A 22,961-nucleotide genomic window follows, 5' to 3' on the forward strand; every position below is an offset into this window, starting at 1 on the left:
GGTGCTTCTATGAACTAAAATCGTAAGATACTTGTATGCGCTGGTATATTAGCATTTTACGTTGTTGCCATGGCCGAAGATTAACAGTGCAAACATAAGCGCTCCCTAAATGCCCTGACCGTCTCGTGGTTTGCAAAGACGACTACTACCTGTTCCAACCGGACAACCAGATGGACCAGGTAGTCTTCCTCAAGGTGCGCCACGGCGAACTGTCTGTGGTGCCCTGCCTGCCCACCCACTCGGGTGCCAAGGTTCACCTTTGGAAGGACCTGGGCCAGGGTAGGATGGAGAAGGTCTCTCCGGGGACCCACAACGTCACGTTCGACCCTATGCAAGGCTTCATCATCAACTACACGCAAAGCTACTACGCCGGACATTTCATGTGCAACGGCACGGTGACCGGCCGCGTCTACAACGACTCTTCCATGCAGGTGGTCTTCATATACCTGCGTGAGTGCACACCCTGCTCTGCGTTGCTTTGGGGGTCTTCTGCTCCTACCTAACCCTACAGGTGACACTAAATGCTGCATGCAGCCAACGGCAGCGTAAAGTGATTGCCAAGGCGTACAAATTCCAGTGTGCACGTATATAGCCTTCCACGCGTGAAGAACGCGCGAGCATACCAAATTTTGGGGGTGGCTCACCTAAATTTGGAAGTCACCACTGAGTTGGCCATAGTCAAATTAGAGCGAGAATCAGTTTCGTCAAATTCGGATGAAGTCCTATTTCGGGAGTCCAGGGAACTTTGCGTGTGGCCGCCCTAACTTTCGAGGTACTATACAAAGAGAAGTTTACTGACTTCCAAACGTATGTACATATAGTGCAAAACATACTTAAATTAGGCTCGACACCAATTTTGGTCGAATTTTGGGAGTTCAAAGAGCATCAAATGTTGGAGGTGCGAACAAACGCTTTCTGCGGACAAGTTTTGTACGCGCTTCTCCGCGGCATGAGCATATATTAATGCTTACGCATTAATAATATCGGCAGCACCGCCAAGCTTTTGTCAAGGAGCATGTGATGTTAATATCTGTGCCGACAAAGTATGAACATCCCCGAGAAGCCGTAGTCGTAACGGTATACGTACTGGCGGTACAAAGTAGCTAGGATTTGGAAGTTAGCAGTGCGTGGGAGATATTGCAACCACTGGTACACGCTATTTAATTTTTCTGCGCCTTTGCTATTAATTGCGCCCAGCGGAGCTTAAAACCAGTGTCAGTCGTTCCCGATCTGAAGACTAGTGCTGACCTATATAAATAGGAAAAATAGAATGACCAAAAGAATCGTAATGAAACGTGAATAGAGGATACAACAACAACAGCACAGTGCATTGGATAATCGTTGGAAACATCTTTCGAGGCAACTTAGGGCAGTTTAGGAAATGCATATACTTGAATGCTTGTAGCAATCACAGGACTGAGACATAGCACTGACGACTGCTATGTCACAAACACTGCCAAGACTCATCGTACGAAGGTCTCTCGGATGGCCGCAAAGTGTGGTGCTAGAATATTCCGAGGACGGCTTCTTACAGCAAGGCTACTCATTGGTCTGCTTATCTTTACTCCCATTTCCAGCAGCCAGGTTGTTGGTGCGGGCTTCTTGCGCTCACCGAATAACTTGAACAAATAAAACAATATTAGTTTCGCTATGGACAGCCCTAAGCAGAAAGTTTCACTGTATGGTGCAACTTACACAGTAGAGACGTTTAATGTGGCGTACCAAAACACACGCAGAGAAATAGCGCACGCCAAAATATCGTGATGAACACTGCGCATGCGCTATATGATAGCCGAGAACGGGCTATCGCGTACGATCGGCAAGCGTACTTGAAATTTTGAGTTTATCATGCCAGGCTCTCACGTATAGTGTTCTAGAATACTGTATCGCCCGTGCGTTGAGGAAATAGCGTTGGCAAAATGGCGGCGTCCAGGTCGTTTACTTGACTGAATTTTTCTGGTTAGCTTGTTTTTGGGAGCATTCATGCCCATAAATGATACACAGAGCTTTCGCTTTGCCTCGTGTAACCTTCAGCACAAACAGTTAGTGATTTATATGTTCAGTTTTTTAGTTGTTTGTTTTTGTTTTGTTTTGTTTTGCTTTTTTTTTTTTTTTTTTTTTCATTTTGCTCGGCGGCCTAGTAGTGCTAGCAGTCCCTAATCCTGACGTTGTTTTGTTGGCATGACAGCACCATGAAGTTGGTCTCCTTGGCTTGACTGTTTACACGCTTGCTTTCGTGAACAGAAGTTGTGAACATTACGCACCATAATGACAATACAAACCCTGTCGCAAAGTGAAATCAGTAGTTTGTAATGTATTATTCTGACTCAGTGCTTAACACAGGAGCGAAACAATTGGCTAAATTCCAGGCGCGATTTGACTAGTTTTGGCTTCCGAGTAAAAAAAAAAAAAAGAAAAAAGGTACGATTGGGTTTTTTTTGTTTAAACACTAGATGTCGCCACTGCATCTTATGTTCGTTCTGTCGTACGGTAAACTAGAAGCGCCGGTGCGACACAGGGGGTAAGGTCTGTTGATTTGCTGGCGTCTATCGTACGAAGGAGTTTACACGCTATACTAAAAGTCTCTAGTACGTAGTTTTTTGCCATTAAGGTACGCGGTACATTGCCCAAACATGTGCAGAAAGTACCTAGGTGAGCACTAATTGTATTCGGCTTGAAATTCTTTCTTCAGGTATTTTTAAGATCGGCGCCAAGAAACTTTGGTCGCCTGCTAATTTTGAAGCTGTCAACATGACAGCTTAATTGCTCACTTAAATTATGAACGCTTGAGCGTTCGCACGCAATACAATTTTCTAATAATGAACACTGCTCCTTATCGAGTATTGGCCTTTACGATAAATGAAAACCTTAGGGGGAGATTGGCGCAAATCACTGGCTTACATGTTGGGCTGGCGCAAGTTGTGAGAGGAATCTTGACACCCTTGCCTGCTCTTTTCCGCCTTTGTTTTGATCCAAGCAGCCCCCATGGCCATAGCGCCCCAAGTGATGATCGAGGAGAGCAACTTTCACCCGGTTCTGAACGGCTCTTTCACGTTCAACTGCATGGTCATCGTGGAAGCGGGCATGTTCATCATGTTGTCCTGGGACTACCCCAACAAGAACGTGAGGTTTACGTAGCAGTACGCAGGCCTTTGTTATTCTATTACTATTGAGGATGCAGACCGGGTTTTAGATTTGAAGGTTTTACCAACCAGTCAACTGAATGCATGTCGTATCGTGGAATTAGTTCTTTGTGATCATTCGCATTATCATATTGTTTTTCTTATGTGTGTCCGTGCGTCAATTCGGTATATTTACAGCATTAAGGAATTCTTTCATCAATTATATTAGTTCATAGCTTCTAACTGCAACGTAACAATTGCGTAAATTTTCCGCTGTTTGCTCGCACTTGTAGACTGTACCGAAAGAAGTTTTTCTTTTTTGTCGCACTTCGCCACAGAATGATCCGCGAAGTTTCAAGGGACACGAGCCGTAGGTTTCTGTTGCTTATTTGTGAAGACAACTGAACATACGATCGCATTTAGCAAATTCAGAAAAACAAAGAGAAGTTAAATGAAGCGCAGCTTATAAGCTCGTTCGCTCTAAAAGCCATCGGCGTCGTAGTCGGCACCGCATTTCGGAAACAATCGGGGGCTGCGCAAAAAAATCATATGGTAATTTGTGGTACTTGAGATTGGCGACGGGTGTGTGATAGGCGATCATGAGTTAACGAAGGTATTGCAACTAATAATCAATTAAAGCAATAAAAGAGAATAAAAGAGGGGATTCAAAGTTGTGAGAATGCTGAAAATGAGAACCACAAGATTGATAATCCTAAAAAAAAATGATTTGAAATAATTAAAAAAAATAAAATTTGAAAAAAGGGGATTCAAAGGGGTCAAAATATTTGCTCGAAAAGAAAAGCAAATACTTCATGTTCATTAAAAAAATTTAGAATATTTAATTGATCACTAATTAATTGGAGTAATTGAAATACTTAAAAAAATTGGAAAACCGAGGCTTCCACGGTGTCGAAATGCTATGAAAAGCTAATTCTTGATTGTGCGAATTAAAGAGGGGATTCAAAGGTGTGAGAATGCTGAAAATAAGAACCACAAGATTGATAATCCTAAAAAATAATTTGAAATAATTAAAAAAATAAAATTTGAAAAAAGGGGATTCAAAGGTGTCAAAATATTTGCTCGAAAAGAAAAGCAAATACTTTATGCTCATTAAAGAAAATTTAGAATAATTAATTGATCACTAATTAATTGAAGTAATTGAATAAATTAAAAAAATGGAAAACCGAGGCTTCCAGGGTGTCGAAATGCTATGAAAAGCTAATTCTTGATTGTTCGAATTAAATTTATAGTGTGTAATCGATCACCTAATTAATTTCGAAAAAGATGTGTTTAATGATGTCAAACTACACAGAATGGAAAGGCGATGTTTGCTGAGGCTATGTATTGTTGGAAAAAATTTTAAAGTTCAAAACAAAAATGAATAGTGAAACCTCAAAACGCTGTGTGGAACGCTATCGCGTCATACCCTTAACGGCGGTGATTAAGTGACCCCCTAATTTCTTATTACCCTCAGGCTCGAAATATTACAGATAGGAGTGAGTAAAAAAAGATAATTGGCTGGGGCTTAGCTTTGGTTAAGCCTGGTAGGTTGCGAAAGCAATACATCTTGGCTACGCCTTAGCGCGGCTTGTGGTTCTTCACTAGTGAAGGAACTCGTGGGTACAGGATACAGAGTCAGCTTTCCCGCCGGGATGGCGCAGTGGGTACGGCGCTCGACTACTGTTCCCAAGGACGCGGGATCGAATCCCGGCCTCGGCGGCCGCTTTTCGATGGAGGCGTAAAGCAAGGCACCCGTGGGCTGTACGATGTCAGTGCACGTTAAAGAACCCCAGGTGGTCGATATTTCCGAAGTCCTCCACTATACAGCGTCTCTCATAGCCTGAGTCGCTTTGGGACGTTAAACCCCACAAACCAAGCCAAACCAAACAGAGTCAGCTTCACTGTTCAGAGCATCCATCATGCTCCAGTCTGGATTATCGTCAGATGAGCAGGATTCACGAGAAGATCGACGTGCCCGCCTAGCTGCATCTTGAGCACGCCGTTGAGCGAGACGCCCTTCACGCTGATCATGCTGTTCATTTGTCTCTGTAGCCCGCCGTTGCTTCCTAGCAGCAGAGAGGCGACGCGTCTTCTCTTGCGGAAGCATGGAGGCTGACTTGGCAGACGCTGAACGCGAGTATATACCCCCGGTTCCGCCTCCTACCTCTTTAAAGTTTATTGTGAAGTCAAGCGAGCGCAGCGTCTCCAACAGAAGGAACGCAATGCGCCGCGTCTTCACGCGTGGCTACCGGCCACCGCATGGAGGAAGGATGGGCCACCGCTACGCGACGACTCGACTTGCTAACCCGTCTCTCGCTCCTGGTTGGACGTCAGAGGTCTAGCGCGCAGCGCCCCTAGCGGGAAGAGCGCGGCGCGCCGTGGCTACCGGCCGCCGCTACGCGACGACTCGACTTGGTAGCCCGTCTCTCGCCCTGCTATGACGTCAGAGGTCATTTTAAAGATCAAGCGTGGCTACCGGAAGCCGCTACACGAAATTCATTCATTCATTCATAAACCTTTATTCATGAGGATGACCTGAGGCCTAGAGGGGAAGGGGGTGGGTTAGGTGAGGTTGAGGGCGCCAGACTCCGACATGAAGTCTAGCAGGGCACTAAGCTTGCGCTTGGCGTTGGTATTGGGGGCTGTCCAGTCTTCGTAGCTCTGAATGTGGTGAGCAGATGTGCAGCGTGCGCGGAGGCCAGCCGTGCCAGGACAGGTCCAGATCAAGTGCTGCAGGTCAACGGAGTCAGCAGGGCAGTTGGGGCAGCTGATCTTGGTTCGGCGCCATTGACTCAGGATGTCCGGTGTGTACGCTGCACCGGCTCGCGCCTTGTGAGTTAGAACTTGGGCTGGACGAGAGAGGCCGGAAGGGATCGGAGGATTAATACCGGGGACAAGGTCCCGCAACAAACCCCTCCGCTCATGTTTAAGCCGCGTGATGACAGAGTCCGGTATGATGAAGGAGACGGGAGAACAGTAAGGGTGGTCCGAGTTGGACGGGCCCACATCAAGGCTATGCCGGCGGTCTTCCTCTAGCTGCGCGCTAGCGGCCTCGTGGGCCATTCTGTTCCCAGTTCCTTGTGCGTGATGTCCAGGTGTCCAATGTATTCGTACCGAGACTTGTGAGGTCTCTCGCAACACCGAGGTGTTGTAAGAACGGGCTTTCAGGGTTTTTATAGCCTCTTGACTGTCGGTGTAGATGTGGATGAAACGATCTGTTCCTTTGGTGCAGTGTTGAAGGGCCTCGTCGATGGCTGTTAATTCGAGTTCAGTTGCGGACCAGTACCTGCGACCACTGTGGCTAGTGGCGTGCAGCTGTGAACCCTCTTGGTAGTAAGCAGTGGTTGCAAACGTGATGCCGGTGTCATCGTCATGATATAGGGCGGCGTCGGTATAAATGCGGAGACCGATGTGCTGGTCTTGTGTATCAATTATGTGGCGTTGTCGGTGATCTCTTCCTGGTCCTTTGGTGTTGGTTGGAATGGGTTTTGGATCTGTTAGCAATGTTTCTGTCCATGGTGCTGTAAGGTGGTCCAATATGGGCAAGTGTAGGTTAGCTTCGTCAAAGATTCGAGTGAGGAGGCTATGCCCGTTGGGTGTGTGACGCAGGCGAGTTTCATGATTGGCTCGGTGCGTAGCAATAAGTGCATCCACTGGTGGGAGCTGAGCGAATCTGTGGAGCTCCGTGATGCGCGTGTGTACGGGTAGACCAGTTATAACCCTCAAGGCAGAGTTATAAAGTAAGCCAAGTGTCTTGTAATTGGCTGCGGTCAAGTCAAAGTAAGGGGCACCGTAGCGGAGCTTAGCGAGCAGAATAGCGACGGTGAGGCGACGCGCTACCTCCATCCCTGCGCCCCCACTCTTGCTGCTGAGCCGTTTGATTAAGTGGAGCGTTGGCCTCCATTGAGATTTTAGCTGAAGGATCCAATCCTTAGCAGTACCATGCTGATTAATGGGAACGCCAAGTATCCGGAGACAACCTTCGGGGGGTTGTGAGATGTTTTGACCGCCGAAGTGAAGGTTGACGTCCACGCCGCCAGGCGGTGGATGTATGACCAGAAATTTAGTTTTTTGTGGGGATGGACGCATGCCTGTAGAATGAAGTTCAATCTCGATTGTATCTAGTGCTAGTTGCAGCGTCTCCGTTTGTTCTCGAGCCGTATTACGGTACGTGGTCCAGAGCGTGATGTCGTCCGCATATATTGTGAACCATAGGCAAAACACCCCACGCAACTTGCCAACTTGCGACCGATCTCTCTAACATCAACCGTCTGTAAGCTAATGGAACGCATGGTCACCAATCGACTTACACATTACCTTGAGACCTCAAATTACTTTCACCCGTTCCAGACTGGCTTCCGCCCTCAGCTAGGAACACAGGACAGCCTTTATCTTCTACACACCAACCTGAACAGAGCACATCGATGGTGCAAAGGCCGTCCTGACATACTCGTAGCTGTCGATTTACACAAGGCGTTCGATATCATCAGCCATCAAGCCATTGTCGACGCGCTAATCCGCACTGGAGTTGGAGCCCGCGTCATCGACTTTGTGAAATCCTTCCTGAGTAATAGAACCTATGAAATTCAAATCGATACCAATCACACGGCACAACATTTTACAAACCGCACGGGTGTGCCTCAGGGCTCAGTCATTTCCCGCTACACGAAAGGCCGTTCATGAGCGTAGTATTGCTTTCGCAATAAGGGATCCAGTGGTGGCGCTGCGGGCGCCAGTGAACAGCGCCCTCTCCGGCTAACGCCATGCAATTGGTCGGGCAGAGTGAATAGCTCGCCTGTAGACTTTCGTGTCTTTGTGGCTTCTGCACGCGGAAGTAACTGACTTTGCGCGCGCTTGCGTTCTTTGTCGCTCACATTGTTGAAAGTTGCTTGCGCGCGCGCGCCCTGACCGCAGTCTACTCGCTTTGCGCGCGCTTGGGGCGCACTTGATTTCCGTGCTGAAAGAAAGCTGTCTTGCGTGCGCGCGCGCTCTCCTGCTTGTACTTGTCAAACTCGCGCTTGGACAATTAATTACTCAATTGATTTGTCATTAATTAGTTAATTATGAATTATTTGATTAGTCATTATTTAGTTAATTGTGAAATTGTTGATTAGGCATTAATTAATACGTAATTAATAATCAATTATACATAAATGAGTAATTGATCATTGATTGCCATATGGCCATATAAGGAACGCATTCGCTCATATTGTGGTGGTGCTCTGTGATTGGTCGAGACCTTGATGACGTCATCCCGCCTCGGCCAATCAGAGCCGCCGCATAAGCGGGACACATTTTGTCCACGACAGCATGAGCCAGGCTTTCGCCTTAATAAGTGACAGATTCTGCACCTTCCCTTTCCTGTGTGTCAATTATTATTATGTACTCGGGCTTGGAAAAGAAAACAAAAATGCACGGGCCTGCTACTAGCTGAGCCACCTCCGGTGCCCCCGCCGGGGTGGCGCAGTGGTAAGACGCCCGACTACTGTGCCGGAGTTCCCGGGTTCGAACCCGACCGCGGCGGCTGCGTTTCGATGGAGGCGAAACGAAGAGGCGTCGTGTGCTGTGCGATGTCAGCGCACGTTAAAGATCCCCAGGTGGTCGAAATTACTCCGTAGCCCTCCACTACGGCTCCTCTTTCTCTCTGTCCACTTTCATTCCCACCTTCCTCCCTTCCCTTCATAGAGTTTCTTACTCTTACCTAGAGGGAAAGCTGTGCTGCCGCCTATGGGAGTTAACATGGAGTTTCCAGACGGCCAGTTCAGCCACCATGGGCGCTCAAAGCATCATGGGCCGGTGAGCTACCGAGTGCAGAACTACAACTTTTGGCCAAAACTAATGCAAAGATAAACGTTGTCCTACCGTAAATAATGTCCTAAGATTGAATATTGTGACTATAAATTGCAAAAAGAGAGAGAAACAGAATGCCAGTGTGAGATTTATCCAATATAAGCGATGGCCCTTTCTCCTATTGGCTTAGTTTTGAGCAGCACAAATACCAATATTTCGCACTTAATAGGGAAACTTTGAAATAAAAAAATGTTATGAAAATATTTCGCGTTGTGCCATCACTTAAGGAAGTTTTTAGTGGCATTTCGGAAAACAGAAACCATTTATTGGCGACGTCTGCTTTTGCGCCTTCGCTACTATGGCTTTCGCGGTCTATGTACGCACCTTCAAATGATGATGATGACGAAAAAGAAACATCGCAGTAACGCCACTCCACGTACCCGAGAAAAACCGACTGTCCCGCAACAAGTAGCACACCGGCCCATGATTCTTAGCGCGCCCATGGTGGCTGAAGTGCAGCGCCCTCAGCTTTCCCTCTAGTTAGTGTAAGGAACTCTATGCTTCCCTTACGGCGCGGTTCGGGTGTCCACAGAGCAAGTGTGACAGTTACTGCGCCTTTCCCTTCCTGTGAACCAATTTAACTTTAACCTCCGGTGTCTCGTGCGGACAAAAGAAGAAAAAAAAAGGAAGAGGGAGACAAAGACGCGCACCGCAACAACAGCCATCGTCCACCACCGAAGCAGTGGCTGGTGCAATGACGGCCTACAACAGATAAAATTCGGTAGCTCGCTAGCCCCCGCCACAAGCTGCGTTGTCCTACCTCCCAGCCCTGTAGGACCCACCCTGCACCACCCTGTAGGTGGTGCAGTGGTAAGACGCCCGACTACTGTGCCGGAGTTCCCGGGTTTGAACCCGACCTCGGCGGCTGCGTTTCGATGGAGGCGAAACGAAGTGGCGTCCGTGTGCTGTGCGATGTCAGCGCACGTTAAAGATCCCCAGGTGGTCGAAATTACTCTGTAGCCCTCCACTACGGCTCCCCTTTCTCTCTTTCCACCTTCACTCCCACCTTCCTCCCTTCCCTGACGACGCTGTTCAGGTGTCCACAGAGCAAGTGTGACAGATACTGCGCCTTTCCCTTCCTGTGAACCAACCAACCAATCACCACCTCCCCTCCCTACGGGGCTCACTCGGGCTTGGTCCAGACCGCCGGCTGCAGCATTTTGGAGGAGGAGAAACGGAGGCGTGCGTGCTCTGCGGGATGTTACTGTTGTTAAGGCGAAAGCCTTTAATGGCTCATACTGTCGTGGACAAAGTGTGTCCCGCTTTTGCGGCGGCTGTCGCGTGGCGTTCCTTGGTTGGTTGGTTGGTTCATAGGAAGGGAAAGGCGCAGTATCTGTCACACTTGCTCTGTGGACACCTGAACCGCGCCGTAAGGGAAGGGATGAAGGTGGGAGTGAAAGTGGATAGAGAGAAAGGGGGGTCGTAGTGGAGGGCTACGGAGTAATTTCGACCACCTGGGGATCTTTAACGTGCGCTGACATCGCACAGCCAGCGCACGTTAAAGATCCCCAGGTGGTCGAAATTACTCCGTAGCCCTCCACTACGACCCCCCTTTCTCTCTATCCACTTTCACTCCCACCTTCATCCCTTCCCTTACGGCGCGGTTCAGGTGTCCACAGGGCAAGTGTGACAGATACTGCGCCTTTCCCTTCCTATGAACCAACCAACCAACCAAGGAACGCCACGCGACAGCCGCCGCAAAAGCGGGACACACTTTGTCCACGACAGTATGAGCCATTAAAGGCTTTCGCCTTAACAACAGTAACATCCCGCAGAGCACGCACGCCTCCGTTTCTCCTCCTCCAAAATGCTGCAGCCGGCGGTCTGGACCAAGCCCGAGTGAGCCCCGTAGGGAGGGGAGGTGGTGATTGGTTGGTTGGTTCACAGGAAGGGAAAGGCGCAGTATCTGTCACACTTGCTCTGTGGACACCTGAACAGCGTCCGGTTGAAATGTCGGATTGCAGATGGCAAGAACACTAGACAAGAGACTTCTCAGGTTTTCGCCTTTCACTACTTTAGTCGCTAAAGTCCCTCGTAATTTTTTCTGATAATGTCACCAAGATGATTGACATGTGGAATCCCACAGTATCCCGCGGAATCTCGCGAAGTGGGACACCTCGCGAGATTATATAATTATAATTATATAATAATTATATAATTATATAATAGCATAACCTATACTCTGAAATCCCGCGGGACGGCGCGGTTCGAGGGGTCCACAGAGCAAGTGTGACAGTTACTGCGCCTTTCCCTTCCTGTGAACCAATTTAATTTTTGAGTGTTCACCGCCAAGAAGGAAGTTGGGACAGTCAGGCACACTAAAAATTATATTTGGTTCACAGGAAGGGAAAGGCGCAGTATATCAAACTTGCTCTGTGGACACCTGAACCGCGTCGTTAGGGAAGGGAGGAAGGTGGGAGTGAAAGTGGAAAGAGAGAAAGGGAGCCGTAGTGGAGGGCTACAGAGTAATGTCAACCACCTGTGGTTTGGTTTGGTTTGGTTTGTGGGGTTTAACGTCCCAAAGCGACTCAGGCTATGAGAGACGCCGTAGTGGAGGACTCCGGTAATTTCGACCACCTGGGGTTCTTTAACGTGCACTGACATCGCACAGCACACGGGCGCCTTGCTTTTCGCCTCCATTGAAAAGCTGCCGCCGAGGCTGGGATTCGATCCCGCGTCCTTGGGAACAGTAGTCGAGCGCCGTAACCACTGCGCCACCCCGGCGGGGTCAACCACCTGTGGGGTATTTAACGTGCGCTGACATCGACCGCTGCTTGCGGCGGGGGCTAGCCTGCCACCGAATTTTTATCTGTTTTAGGCCGTCACTGCACCCGCCACCGCTTCGGTGGTGGACGACGGCTGTTGTTGCGGCGCGCGTCTTTCTCTCCGTCTTTCTTTTATTTCTTCTCTATTTTCTCTTCTGTCTCCCGCCGGGGCGGAGCAGTGGTAAGACACCCGACTACTGTGCCGAAGTACCCGGTTTCGAACCCGACCTCGACGGCTGCGTTTCGATGGAGGCGAAACGAAGAGGCGTCCGCGTGCTGTGCGGTCGAAATTACTCCGTAGCCCTCCACTACGGCTCCTCTTTCTCTCTTTCCACTTTCACTCCCACCTTCCTCCCTTCCTTTACGGCGCAGTTGAAGTGTCCAAAGACAAGTGAGACAGTTACCGCGCCTTTCCCTTCCTATAAATCAATCAATCAATCTCATGTCTGCACGAGGCAGCGGGGGTGGCTCAGCTACAGAGCCAGTAGCAGGCCCGTGCATTTTCTTTTCCTTCCTTCTACAGCCACAACAACAACAACAGCGATGACATCGCACAGCACACGGACGCCACTTCGGTTCGCCTCCATCGATACGCAGCCGCCGTGGTCGGGTTCGAACCCAGGAAATCCGGCGCATTTGTCGGGCGTCTTAACACTGCATCACCCCGGCGGAGGCACTAAAAACGTTTGTTCCGTGGCGTGCGTGTGCTGTGCGACGTAAGCGCACCTGGGGATCTTTAACGCGCACTGACATCGCACAGCACAAGACGAAACGAAGAGGCGTCCGCGTGCTGTGCGGTCGAAATTACTCCGTAGCCCTCCACTACGGCTCCTCTTTCTCTTTTTCCACTTTCACTCCCACCTTCCTCCCTTCCTTTACGGCGCAGTTGAAGTGTTCAAAGACAAGTGAGATAGTTACCGCGCCTTTCCCTTCTTATAAATCAATCAATCAATCTCATGTCTGCACGAGGCAGCGGTGGTGGCTCAGCTACAGAGCCAGTAGCAGGCCGGTGCATTTTCTTTTCCTTCCTTCTACAGCCACAACAACAACAACAGCGATGACATCGCACAGCACACGGACGCCACTTCGGTTCGCCTCCATCGAAACGCAGCCGCCGTGGTCGGTTTCGAACCCAGGAACTCCGGCGCATTTGTCGGGCGTCTTAACACTGCATCACCCCGGCGGAGGCACTAAAAACGTTTGTTCCGTGGCGTGCGTGTGCTGTGCGACGTAAGCGCACCTGGGGATCTTTAACGCGCACTGACATCGCACAGCACAAGGCGAAACGAAGAGGCGTCCGCGTGCTGTGCGGTCGAAATTACTCCGTAGCCCTCCACTACGGCTCCTCTTTCTCTTTTTCCACTTTCACTCCCACCTTCCTCCCTTCCTTTACGGCGCAGTTGAAGTGTTCAAAGACAAGTGAGATAGTTACCGCGCCTTTCCCTTCTTATAAATCAATCAATCAATCTCATGTCTGCACGAGGCAGCGGTGGTGGCTCAGCTACAGAGCCAGTAGCAGGCCGGTGCATTTTCTTTTCCTTCCTTCTACAGCCACAACAACAACAACAGCGATGACATCGCACAGCACACGGACGCCACTTCGGTTCGCCTCCATCGAAACGCAGCCGCCGTGGTCGGTTTCGAACCCAGGAACTCCGGCGCATTTGTCGGGCGTCTTAACACTGCATCACCCCGGCGGAGGCACTAAAAACGTTTGTTCCGTGGCGTGCGTGTGCTGTGCGACGTAAGCGCACCTGGGGATCTTTAACGCGCTCTGACATCGCACAGCACAAGGCGAAACGAAGAGGCGTCCGCGTGCTGTGCGGTCGAAATTACTCCGTAGCCCTCCACTACGGCTCCTCTTTCTCTTTTTCCACTTTCACTCCCACCTTCCTCCCTTCCTTTACGGCGCAGTTGAAGTGTTCAAAGACAAGTGAGATAGTTACCGCGCCTTTCCCTTCTTATAAATCAATCAATCAATCTCATGTCTGCACGAGGCAGCGGTGTTGGCTCAGCTACAGAGCCAGTAGCAGGCCGGTGCATTTTCTTTTCCTTCCTTCTACAGCCACAACAACAACAACAGCGATGACATCGCACAGCACACGGACGCCACTTCGGTTCGCCTCCATCGAAACGCAGCCGCCGTGGTCGGTTTCGAACCCAGGAACTCCGGCACATTTGTCGGGCGTCTTACCACTGCATCACCCCGGCGGAGGCACTAAAAACGTTTCTTCCGTGGCGTGCGTGTGCTGTGCGATGTAAGCGCACCTGGGGATATTTAACGCGCACTGACATCGCACAGCACAAGGCGAAACGAAGAGGCGTTCGTGTGCTGTGCGATGTCAGCGCGCGTTAAAGCTCCCCAGGTGGTCGAAATTACTCCGTAGCCCTCCACTACGGCTCCTCTTTCTCTCTTTTCACTTTCATTCCCACCGTCCTTCCTATCCTTACGGCGCGGTTGAGGTGTCCACAGAAAACAAGTGAAACTGTTGCCGCGCCTTTCCCTTAATATAAATTAATCAGTTCACGTTAAAGATCCCCAGGTGGTCGAAATTACTCCGTAGCCCTCCACTGCGGCTCCGCTTCCGCTCTTTCCACTTTCACTCCCACTTTCATCCCCTCCCTAGCGGCGCGGTTCACGTGTCCACATAGCAAGTGTGACAGATACTGCGCCTTCCCCTTGCTGTGAACCAATTATTATTATTATTATTATTATTATTATTATTATTATTATTATTATTATTATTATTATTATTATTATTATTATTATTATTATTATTAATTTCGATTTCCTGGGTTTGGTGAACGTTTGTTCCGATTTCCTGGGCTTGGTGATTTTTGTTCGCAAGTTACGTGTTTAAAGCAGCTCCATAATATAAGGTGACCTTATGAGATTTATTAGGTTATCGAATACGTGAGCAGGATTTTTAATCTGCATAGCCTACTCAGAAAAGAAAATAAGAATCAAGTACACATGAGCACGTATTACTTTCGGGGAAATGGCTCTTCATAGGAACGACAGTATAGAACATAGGGGAGGCACAAACAATATACACGACACCGCACGATGCATATCGACTACTGTTCCCAAGGATGCGGGATCGAATCCTGGCCTCGGCGGCCGCTTTCCGGTGGAGGTGAAAAGCAAGGCGCCCGTGTGCTGTGCGAAGTCAGTGCACGTTAAAGAACCCCAGGTGGTCGAAATTTTCGGAGCCATCCACTACGGCGTCTCTCATAGCCTGAGTCGCTTTGGGACGTTAAACCCCACAAACCAAACCAAACCAACCTTTATTTTTCGCGCATTTGCACAACGACTTCTTCGAACTATTGTACAGTAACTATTATGAGCTTAAGCCTCACGCATTTAAGCAGCTCACTTTCAAGTGGGCAGTGTCAACGTAGATTATATTTTGCCTCTTCCAGAGTTCTCGTATCGAAGTGACAAAGCCCGCCTGCCGAAGCAAACCTTTCGGCCAGGGGCACGTCATGACATCACAGCTGACTGTTCGCGACGTGCAGAGGAGCGATGAAGGGTCGTACACGTGCTCCTGCAGAGACCACGCCGGGAAGACGTACAACCACTCCGTTTTCGTCTCCGTCTACGGTGAGACACTGGCAACCACTTTAGAGCGTGAGCTGTGCTTTCACTCAGTGACGTCACTCCACGTGCTCAGCTGTGGTACCACGCGACTAAGCGATGAGTTTAACAACTGCTTCATAGGTGCTTGGTGGGTTGTTCAGTCTCGCCATGAGAGGTTCGTACTGGTCAGAGGGCGTCAACGTTTCGGCGCAGGTGTCAGGCTTGTGTGTAGCCATGCTTATAACAGAGCTTACGCTTGAGTAACCAGGTTTACCTGAGATAGACCTGCTTTGTTTTTACGAGGGAGCTGTCTATCGAAATGCCCGCGAAATGAATGTAATTATTCTTTGTCTAGTTCCCCATGATACTTTAGGTCCTTTGGGTTGGTATATTCCTTGTAAAATGTACTCTAAATGGCCCATCATTCAGCTGTGTAACTTCTCTCCCCTGGTTGAGATCGTTGCTGGTGAGTGTTTGTGATAGCTTCTGATACTTTAAAACTATTCCTTCAGTATAGTCTCAGTATATGGTGTTCTCAGATCGAGCCATTTTCACTAGACATGACTTCGGTAAGTGTTACGCCTCGTTTTGGCTTAGGTACTTTCCGCATGTGCTGCATTTTAGCACTATTCCATTTTCTATAACCACTTTTGGAGAAGCGATGCGCAGAACGCAGTTTCACGTCTTAAATTAAGCGGTTTGGTGCGCTAGTCGTGGTTGAAAACACGAGAATGCTGGTCTAGCCGCATTTTGCTTTCGGGCTGGGTGGATGAAATTACTGCGACTATTGAAAGGGCCCATGTGTATGGTTGGCAGGTTCCTACTCTTTTTGAGCGATCTTCTGCAATGGCACGAGTGCATTTAATAGGTGACACAAAAAGCCGAGTCGCCTAAATGTAAATGCAAAGTAGGCGGCAATGTACCCCACTTTCTCTTTGTGCTCAGTGGAAGTTGATAATGCAAGCTGGTCAGCTCTGCTGCCACTGTTATTTCGGAGACGCAAACACAAAGTGTCTTGTTGGAAGACGGAGGTAAGGAATTCCGAAAAATCTATTCCCGTTTGCGACATCTACCGGCAAAATGGCGTCATATTAAAAGGCTGATGGCCGAGAGCCTTATTTTTAACCAACCATCTTATAAGCCGCGCCACCATAGAGCGCTTCCGGCAGGCAGCCGTCGGCACGGGGTTATGTTGCCATTTTGACGACATTTATCAGTCAGAATGGCGTACTTGCAACCCTTGGCGTTAAGCCAACCGTTGCTCCCATGGTTACCGGTCTGCAAAATTTCTCACGTGAAAAGCGCGAAGTCACCTGTTATGTCGCAATATCATTATTTACATTCTTACTTTCTATATACAATTTTCAAAGGGCGGTTTTTGTTTTTGTTTTCTTAATTGATTTCGTACCCGAGCGCATTATTGTGTAAACAGTAGTAATCATGTGCCGGCATTACACGAGCCAGCTAAACGTACTAGTAAAGCTGAAGGATTAAACTACTATATATGCATATGAAATATAGCCACCCCTGCACTACGTGTTACCACCGTACCGTGCAAATGAATCTGCGGTTGCGAGCTTGAAAACATGCGTTGATGTTCAAGGAAGCTTGCTTTATGACACTGTTGCCCTATTTCGCTTGTTGCTGGTCGACGTGTGTGACCCTAAACAATGCGTGATGATTTCGCCCCCGTCTCGTGTGCAGAGTCCGAGAAGCTGGCTCACGTGAAGCTGACGACCGACCTGGACGCCTCGGCGGTGCAGGTGTTCCCCGAGGGCGCCACCTTCAAGATGGTGGTGACCGTGGAGGCGCACCCGAGCTTCGCCGAAACTCGCTTCTCGTGGCTGAAGGACGGCACCCTGTTGACCGAAGGTCGCGAGCTTCGCCTCTCGTACCGCGAGCCCCGCGCCATCCTCGAGAAGGCCAACGCGCGCTTCGACGACAGCGGACAGTACAGGCTGTGCGCGCGCATACACAACGTCACCTCTAATCTCACCATCAACGTCAGCATCTCCTGTGAGCCGCCGCTTTCTCATTCACTTTTCTTTCTCCTAATGCGATGCAGAAAGATGAGCTTAAACCTCGGGAGGGGGGTGAATTCCTTCTGTTGGAGCCGTTCCATTAACGCCAAAGCAGCGTGTTCGAGGGACGCGGAGACATAGTATATTGCCGTCGTCTTTCAAGGGCAGTCGATAATTAAGTATGCTCTTTGAAATCATGTAATTTTCATTCTTAGAGGGATGTTCCAGCGCGTCTTTGCAGTTAACCATTTCGCCACAAAAAGCATTTATTCGCACTCTTTCCGCATTGTAGGTTTACCATATGCAATAGATTTGATCTTAATCCCGTTGGGAGAAATGTCAGGTCGCCTTGCTTGAAAAGCAACGTGGTCGTGAGTTGCGGTTTTTTCCGAGCGGTTCTGTGCGTTGACCGCATAATGTTGCTTTCGCACGAACAATTTCCTTTACCAGGTTTTGTTCCTTACGTTTAACTATTTTCCACCCGGCCCGCAGCCAAGCCCGTGGTGGCAGTGGTGAACGACACGGAGCTGTTCGCGTACGGCTCCAACTACACGCTGGTGTGCACGGTGAAAGGCAGTCAGCCCCTGCGCGCTAGGTGGGAATGGCATGAGTGCGCCGAGCCGAGCGTTTGCGACGAGCACAGCCCCAGTGGCGTCTTCAAGCCCCTGTCCGCGCATAGCCAACACCAGAACGGTCAAGGCACTCTGCTCGTGCACAGCGCCGAGGGCACGCGCCACCGAAACCTGACGCTGCGGTTACGCGCCCAGCAATCGGGCCTCTACCGATGCGTCGGAAACAACTCGCTGGGGATGGACAGTAGTATCGCTAAGTTCTACGTCACCGGTGAGAACGCGTTTTATGCAGTAGCGCCAGTACAGTAATGTAGTGAAACTTGGAACTTCAACAGAACGCTAATTCGTGTATGACTGCAAGGGAAATCAGAAAGTACCAGTCCCCCGGCATTTCGCGAATGCCGTCTCTTGAATGTGACATACAATCGGCTATGAAAAGCCTGGTTGCTGTAATTTTGTGCTCCATGTTTGCGAAATAGATCAAAAAGGGTTCCATCTAGAGTATCCTGCAAACGCTGTGATAAGCGCTGGGGTAAATAATTCAAAACAATAGGAGGTATAGTACCTCAAAAACCTAAATCTATATGTTTTTTTTAAGTCCATTTGAGATTCAGCCGTTCGTTATTGCGTGTTTGAACGCGTGCAACTGTAAATTACATAATTACATAAACTGCTAATCATTGCAGAGAAGAAAGAATTCCACCTTTTTGAAGTTAGAGCATTACTGGCTTTGCTTCTTTGCTTTCTGGTTTACCCTATACTATGTATTTATTGCCAATTGACTTAATATGCAAATAAACGTTGAGTTAGCTACAGATTCATTCTCCTACGTCCTGCAGATGCCAAGGACGGTTTGGAGATAATCGCTTCGGATGTGAAACCCGTGGATCAGGATCAAGTGAGGCTAAGTTGCCTGGCCAGCCAGTACAAATACGAGAAGGTCACCTGGAGGTGGTCAACTAAGGGCTCCTCAGCAGTCGTCAGCGTTAACGCCAGTGGTGAGAACACCAAATAACTACAGCCCCACTCCGCGCACAGGGCGAACTGCTTTAACTAACCAGTGATTACTGATAACCGGTGAAAGAAGGAGTACAATGTAGATGATAACAAAAGTAGCTTCTCCAGCTGTTTTATATTGCAAAAGGTAAACGCCGGATCACAGAAAAATATCGTAGCTTTGCATCCAGCTTTCGTTATCTTCCCCATTCTATTATGTTATCGCCCTGTCAACTTGCGTTGTTTCGGTCTGCAGTCTTCTTTCCAATGCAAAGCCGTAATTCCAGACCATACAGGTATTGCTTTGACAATGCAGCTGTGTGTCTAACATGTAGGAGTATCTTCCAGAGATAACTGCCACTCGTGCTGGGCGAATGTATTGCCCTTGTAGTCGTGCACTATATATGGTTTCTTTTTCACGAAGGTGTATGGACCGTAGAATTTGAAGGGTACCCGAGGGTGCGCCCACCGCTGTAGGATGTGTCGGCACGCTTCGGCCCAAACGCACACATACACAGACCGCGGATTCTTCGCCCAAAGGGCCGAACCTTGAATCGCCACCTCGCAAGAGGTTCGAGGCAGTGGTGAAAAGAGAACTTGGGAAGCATCAGCGCTGTGAAGCCACCTCACCCGCGTCCGATCTGCAACCAAAGACAGCTATAATTTTTTTAACTAACCCGTAGCCATAGTTCTTCCGACGATTTTTTTTTTTTCTGTGGTTCGCGATCTTATGGGGCAAGATATTAGATCATTGGCTATATTTGCTCGTCACTCAGTTTTGCACCGTTGTGGTCTGCCTCAGCAGCAAGGTAAAGAGTAGAGAGGTGGAAATGCTTCTTACGTTTCCCAGAATTCCGCAGATGAGAAAATTGGAGAGGAAGAAAGAATGAGAGGCGGCCGGTGGTCCAGTGGATGGGCGGTTTTGGAGTGAATAGAGGAATGTACAACCGAAAGGTGGCATTCATGGGGAGGATTTGGAGTGTGGCTGCCCTGGAGGAGGTGGTGGGAAGGCTGGAGAATTGCGCCACCCTTTAATAGAGCCACGAGCGAAATTCGGAGAGTGTCTATAGGGTGAAGTAGGTTATAAATACAGCGCAAGATGCGCTACCGTTGAGTAGTTGCCATGGGGAGGACCACCGGAGGGTGTTCAACGGGGAAAGAGCTGGTTGTGGCGCGAGTAGAAGAATGCGGAAACAGTGGATAGCTGCCATGGGCACGAACTGGAGGCTGCCTATACCTTGGAAAGTATCATTTCGCGATTTTTTTTATTCTAATAGTTCCCCTCAGAGCGTCAGTGCACTCTTTGGAAAGTTCGGATTTACATACGGCCATCTGACGGTAAGAAATCAAAAACGAACATGTGTATGAATCATTGGTGTCTCTCCGCAGCTAATTTTCACGTATTAATTCGGATTACACACTCGTGACTGTCCTGAAATTTTTCTTTCGTTTGATAGTTACCACATTTATTCACTAATTTTTCTGTGATAGAGTAACATTCTTCACTACTCAGTTGTTTCCAACGTATCTGGCTGCACCTCTCAGTGAAGAAGCAAGGCTCTGTGCCAAATCAATGCATTATTTAGAGTTTTTTAATATTCTCTAGCTTTTGTATCCATTGCTGTTTATGGACTTGATCGTCCGATTGTGCACGTCTCTCAGCAAACAAGTTTGTTAGGCAGACACATGCAAAACTGCAGTGTTGTCTCTGTTATAACATATGTTTGTGCCGACGCAGATGACCTGAACATCAAAATGTCGTCGACGCCCTTCTCGAACAACCTTACCCTGTACTTCAAAACCATCGGGCGCAACCAGTCTGGCCAGTACGAGTGCATCGGCTACGCACGTGGAGGGAACGCGCAACCACGCATCGAATTCATCAACATCGCTGTGCGAGGTATAATGGCGTGGCGTAAAAACCTTGTACAGACTTGCAATGCATCCCTACTGAAAAAGCCTGTATGAAATTCATACATTACACGTTTATTGTGCAGGAGCTTGGATACAGGATTGAGGGCTATTTCAGAAAATTCCTGTACTTCCCAGGAAAGTCCGCAATGAAACCGCATGGAGCTCTGATACCGGAATGTCCTGTATGGTTGATGGCTCTCGTTTCCGGAAAAGACGCGTCGCCCGGCTGGAAAAAGCATAAAGCAATAAAAAGTAACACATCTAGATTTAAGAAATAAATAAAAAATATAAACAAAAAAATTCCCTGCACAAGTCTGGATTCGAACATCGGTCACCATGCTCTTGAGACGGACACTTTAATGGTGTGGGGGTATATGCTGAGCAGGATCTACCTCCTGCCTGGTTACCTTTACTTGATTCATGTATACATCTCCCGGAGTTTTGATGTGTGGCCAAAATGAGAGCTCGATGCTGGTGTAACTGTGTATTTACAGTTGCGGAATGCGACCTGGTTAAATTGTTCGAAGTACTTCCATGCAATAAAGAAAAAATAAACAATACTCCACGGCGGGTTATGGTTAAAGTGGTTATTTTTCAGTAGATGTTGCTAATTTTGGTCCCTCGTACTTTGTATATTTATTTTGGCTGTAGAATTTGCGGCCGTAATTAACCGATCGTCCTTTAAACACACTTAATCTCTGTCCAGACTATCACGAGGGTTCACAAATGTCCTGTATCTTTAAATTGCGTCGCTTTATTGCAGGCAAACCTCAAGATACCATAATTTACTAGTGCTGCTGTGTTTTTCCATCGTCTAAGAACGCTTGTAAGTTTTCCTACATACAGACATATCCGGTACACTAATACTTGTAATACTGAGCGTTTTAGCTGCACGTGCTACCAGCGGAGCAGCGACGTCATGAATACACTTCCAACTGAGTGGTTTCGATATGCAAATATTCTAGGAGCGTCGCCCGGTTTGCGGCTATCTGCGCATCTTTCGATGGTCAGCGATGTTTATTTTTTCTCGAGCATATTGCCGCATAGAAGACGACGCAAAAGATGACGACAAGCGCGAGCCTGGAAGTGAAAGAAGCTTGAACACAAGACTTGTTCTGGTCGACCATTCAAACCATCTATCGCTAGGTTCTCCTTGGTCTTCTACCGAGACGTGACACTGGTGGAGCGCGCTGGGGTATGCATAGGACTCCTTCCGGCAGTCCACAGCGGATCCCAAACATCGACACGCCTGTCCATCGTGCTAGCCGCCGCCTTCTAGGCCTAGCGCCGGAGTACAGTCATCTGCCGAACGACTCCTCAAACGCCCAAGTTCCTAAGACCTCTCAAGCCATGGCACATACCAATCCTACACCGGTGACTCTACAGAACACCAAGGTGCCAGAGTGCTTTCGCGGGGAAGCGTTTGAAGATGTGGAAGACTGGCTCGACCAGTTTGAGCGAGTGTCAAAGATCAACCAGTGGAGCACGGACCAGAAGCTTTGTAATGTTTATTTTGCCCTTCAGGATAATGCTAGAACGTGGTTTGAAAACCATGAGGCCAGCTTATCCACATGGGATGACTTCCGCTGCCAGCTGGTCGACACTTTCGCGAGAACTGACCGACGGGACAATGCGCTGCGCCTGCTTGAAGTGCGCATCCAGAAGCCAAATGAGAGCGTGGCTATGTTTGCGGAAGACATGGCTCGCCTTTTTCGCCGTGCCGACCCTGATATGAGTGAACCAAAGAAGCTACGGCATCTCATGCATGGCGTCAAAGAACAGGTGTTTGCCGGCTTGGTCCGCAACCCCCCTAAAACCGTGAGTGAGTTCGTTAAGGACGCTACGGCTATCGAACGAGCCCTCCAAGACCGGTGCCGCCAGTACAACCGACCGGTCAACTGTGCCCCGACGACTGCGGCGGCGCTGACTGCAACAGATACGACCACTCTTCGAGACATCATTAGAGGCATTGTCCTTGAGGAGCTGCAGCGAATTACGACTACGAAGGCTCAGTCGTCAGGGGCCCTCATGGAAACAGTGAGGAATGAAATTCGATACGCCCTATCACCGTCTACACCATGCAACGAGTCTCATCCAGTCTACAACGCGGCACCCCTTTCCGAACCATACCACGCTCCAAA

The 22,961-nt window shown here is 48.8% G+C and overlaps 1 protein-coding gene across 5 annotated transcripts in view; it reads left to right on the forward strand.

Moving 5' to 3' along the window:
• Positions 1-22,961, forward strand: part of LOC146191597 (vascular endothelial growth factor receptor 1-like) — an 84,209-nt gene that overhangs the window by 32,116 nt on the left and 29,132 nt on the right. For 2 of the 5 annotated variants that reach the window (XM_084602114.1, XM_084602115.1), the window contains exons 4-10: positions 139-450; positions 2,981-3,123; positions 15,161-15,341; positions 17,022-17,333; positions 17,831-18,181; positions 18,750-18,908; positions 20,645-20,806. In XM_084602114.1, coding sequence (XP_084458240.1) covers positions 139-450; positions 2,981-3,123; positions 15,161-15,341; positions 17,022-17,333; positions 17,831-18,181; positions 18,750-18,908; positions 20,645-20,806 — 1,620 coding nt within the window. The remainder of the gene's footprint in view (positions 1-138; positions 451-2,980; positions 3,124-15,160; positions 15,342-17,021; positions 17,334-17,830; positions 18,182-18,749; positions 18,909-20,644; positions 20,807-22,961) is intronic. The other 3 variants (XM_084602116.1, XM_084602117.1, XM_084602118.1) reach the window with 3 other exon arrangements.

Source organism: Amblyomma maculatum, chromosome 4, assembly GCF_055883805.1.
Source record: "Amblyomma maculatum isolate TAMU_Amacu chromosome 4, ASM5588380v1, whole genome shotgun sequence".
Lineage (NCBI taxonomy): Eukaryota > Metazoa > Arthropoda > Arachnida > Ixodida > Ixodidae > Amblyomma > Amblyomma maculatum.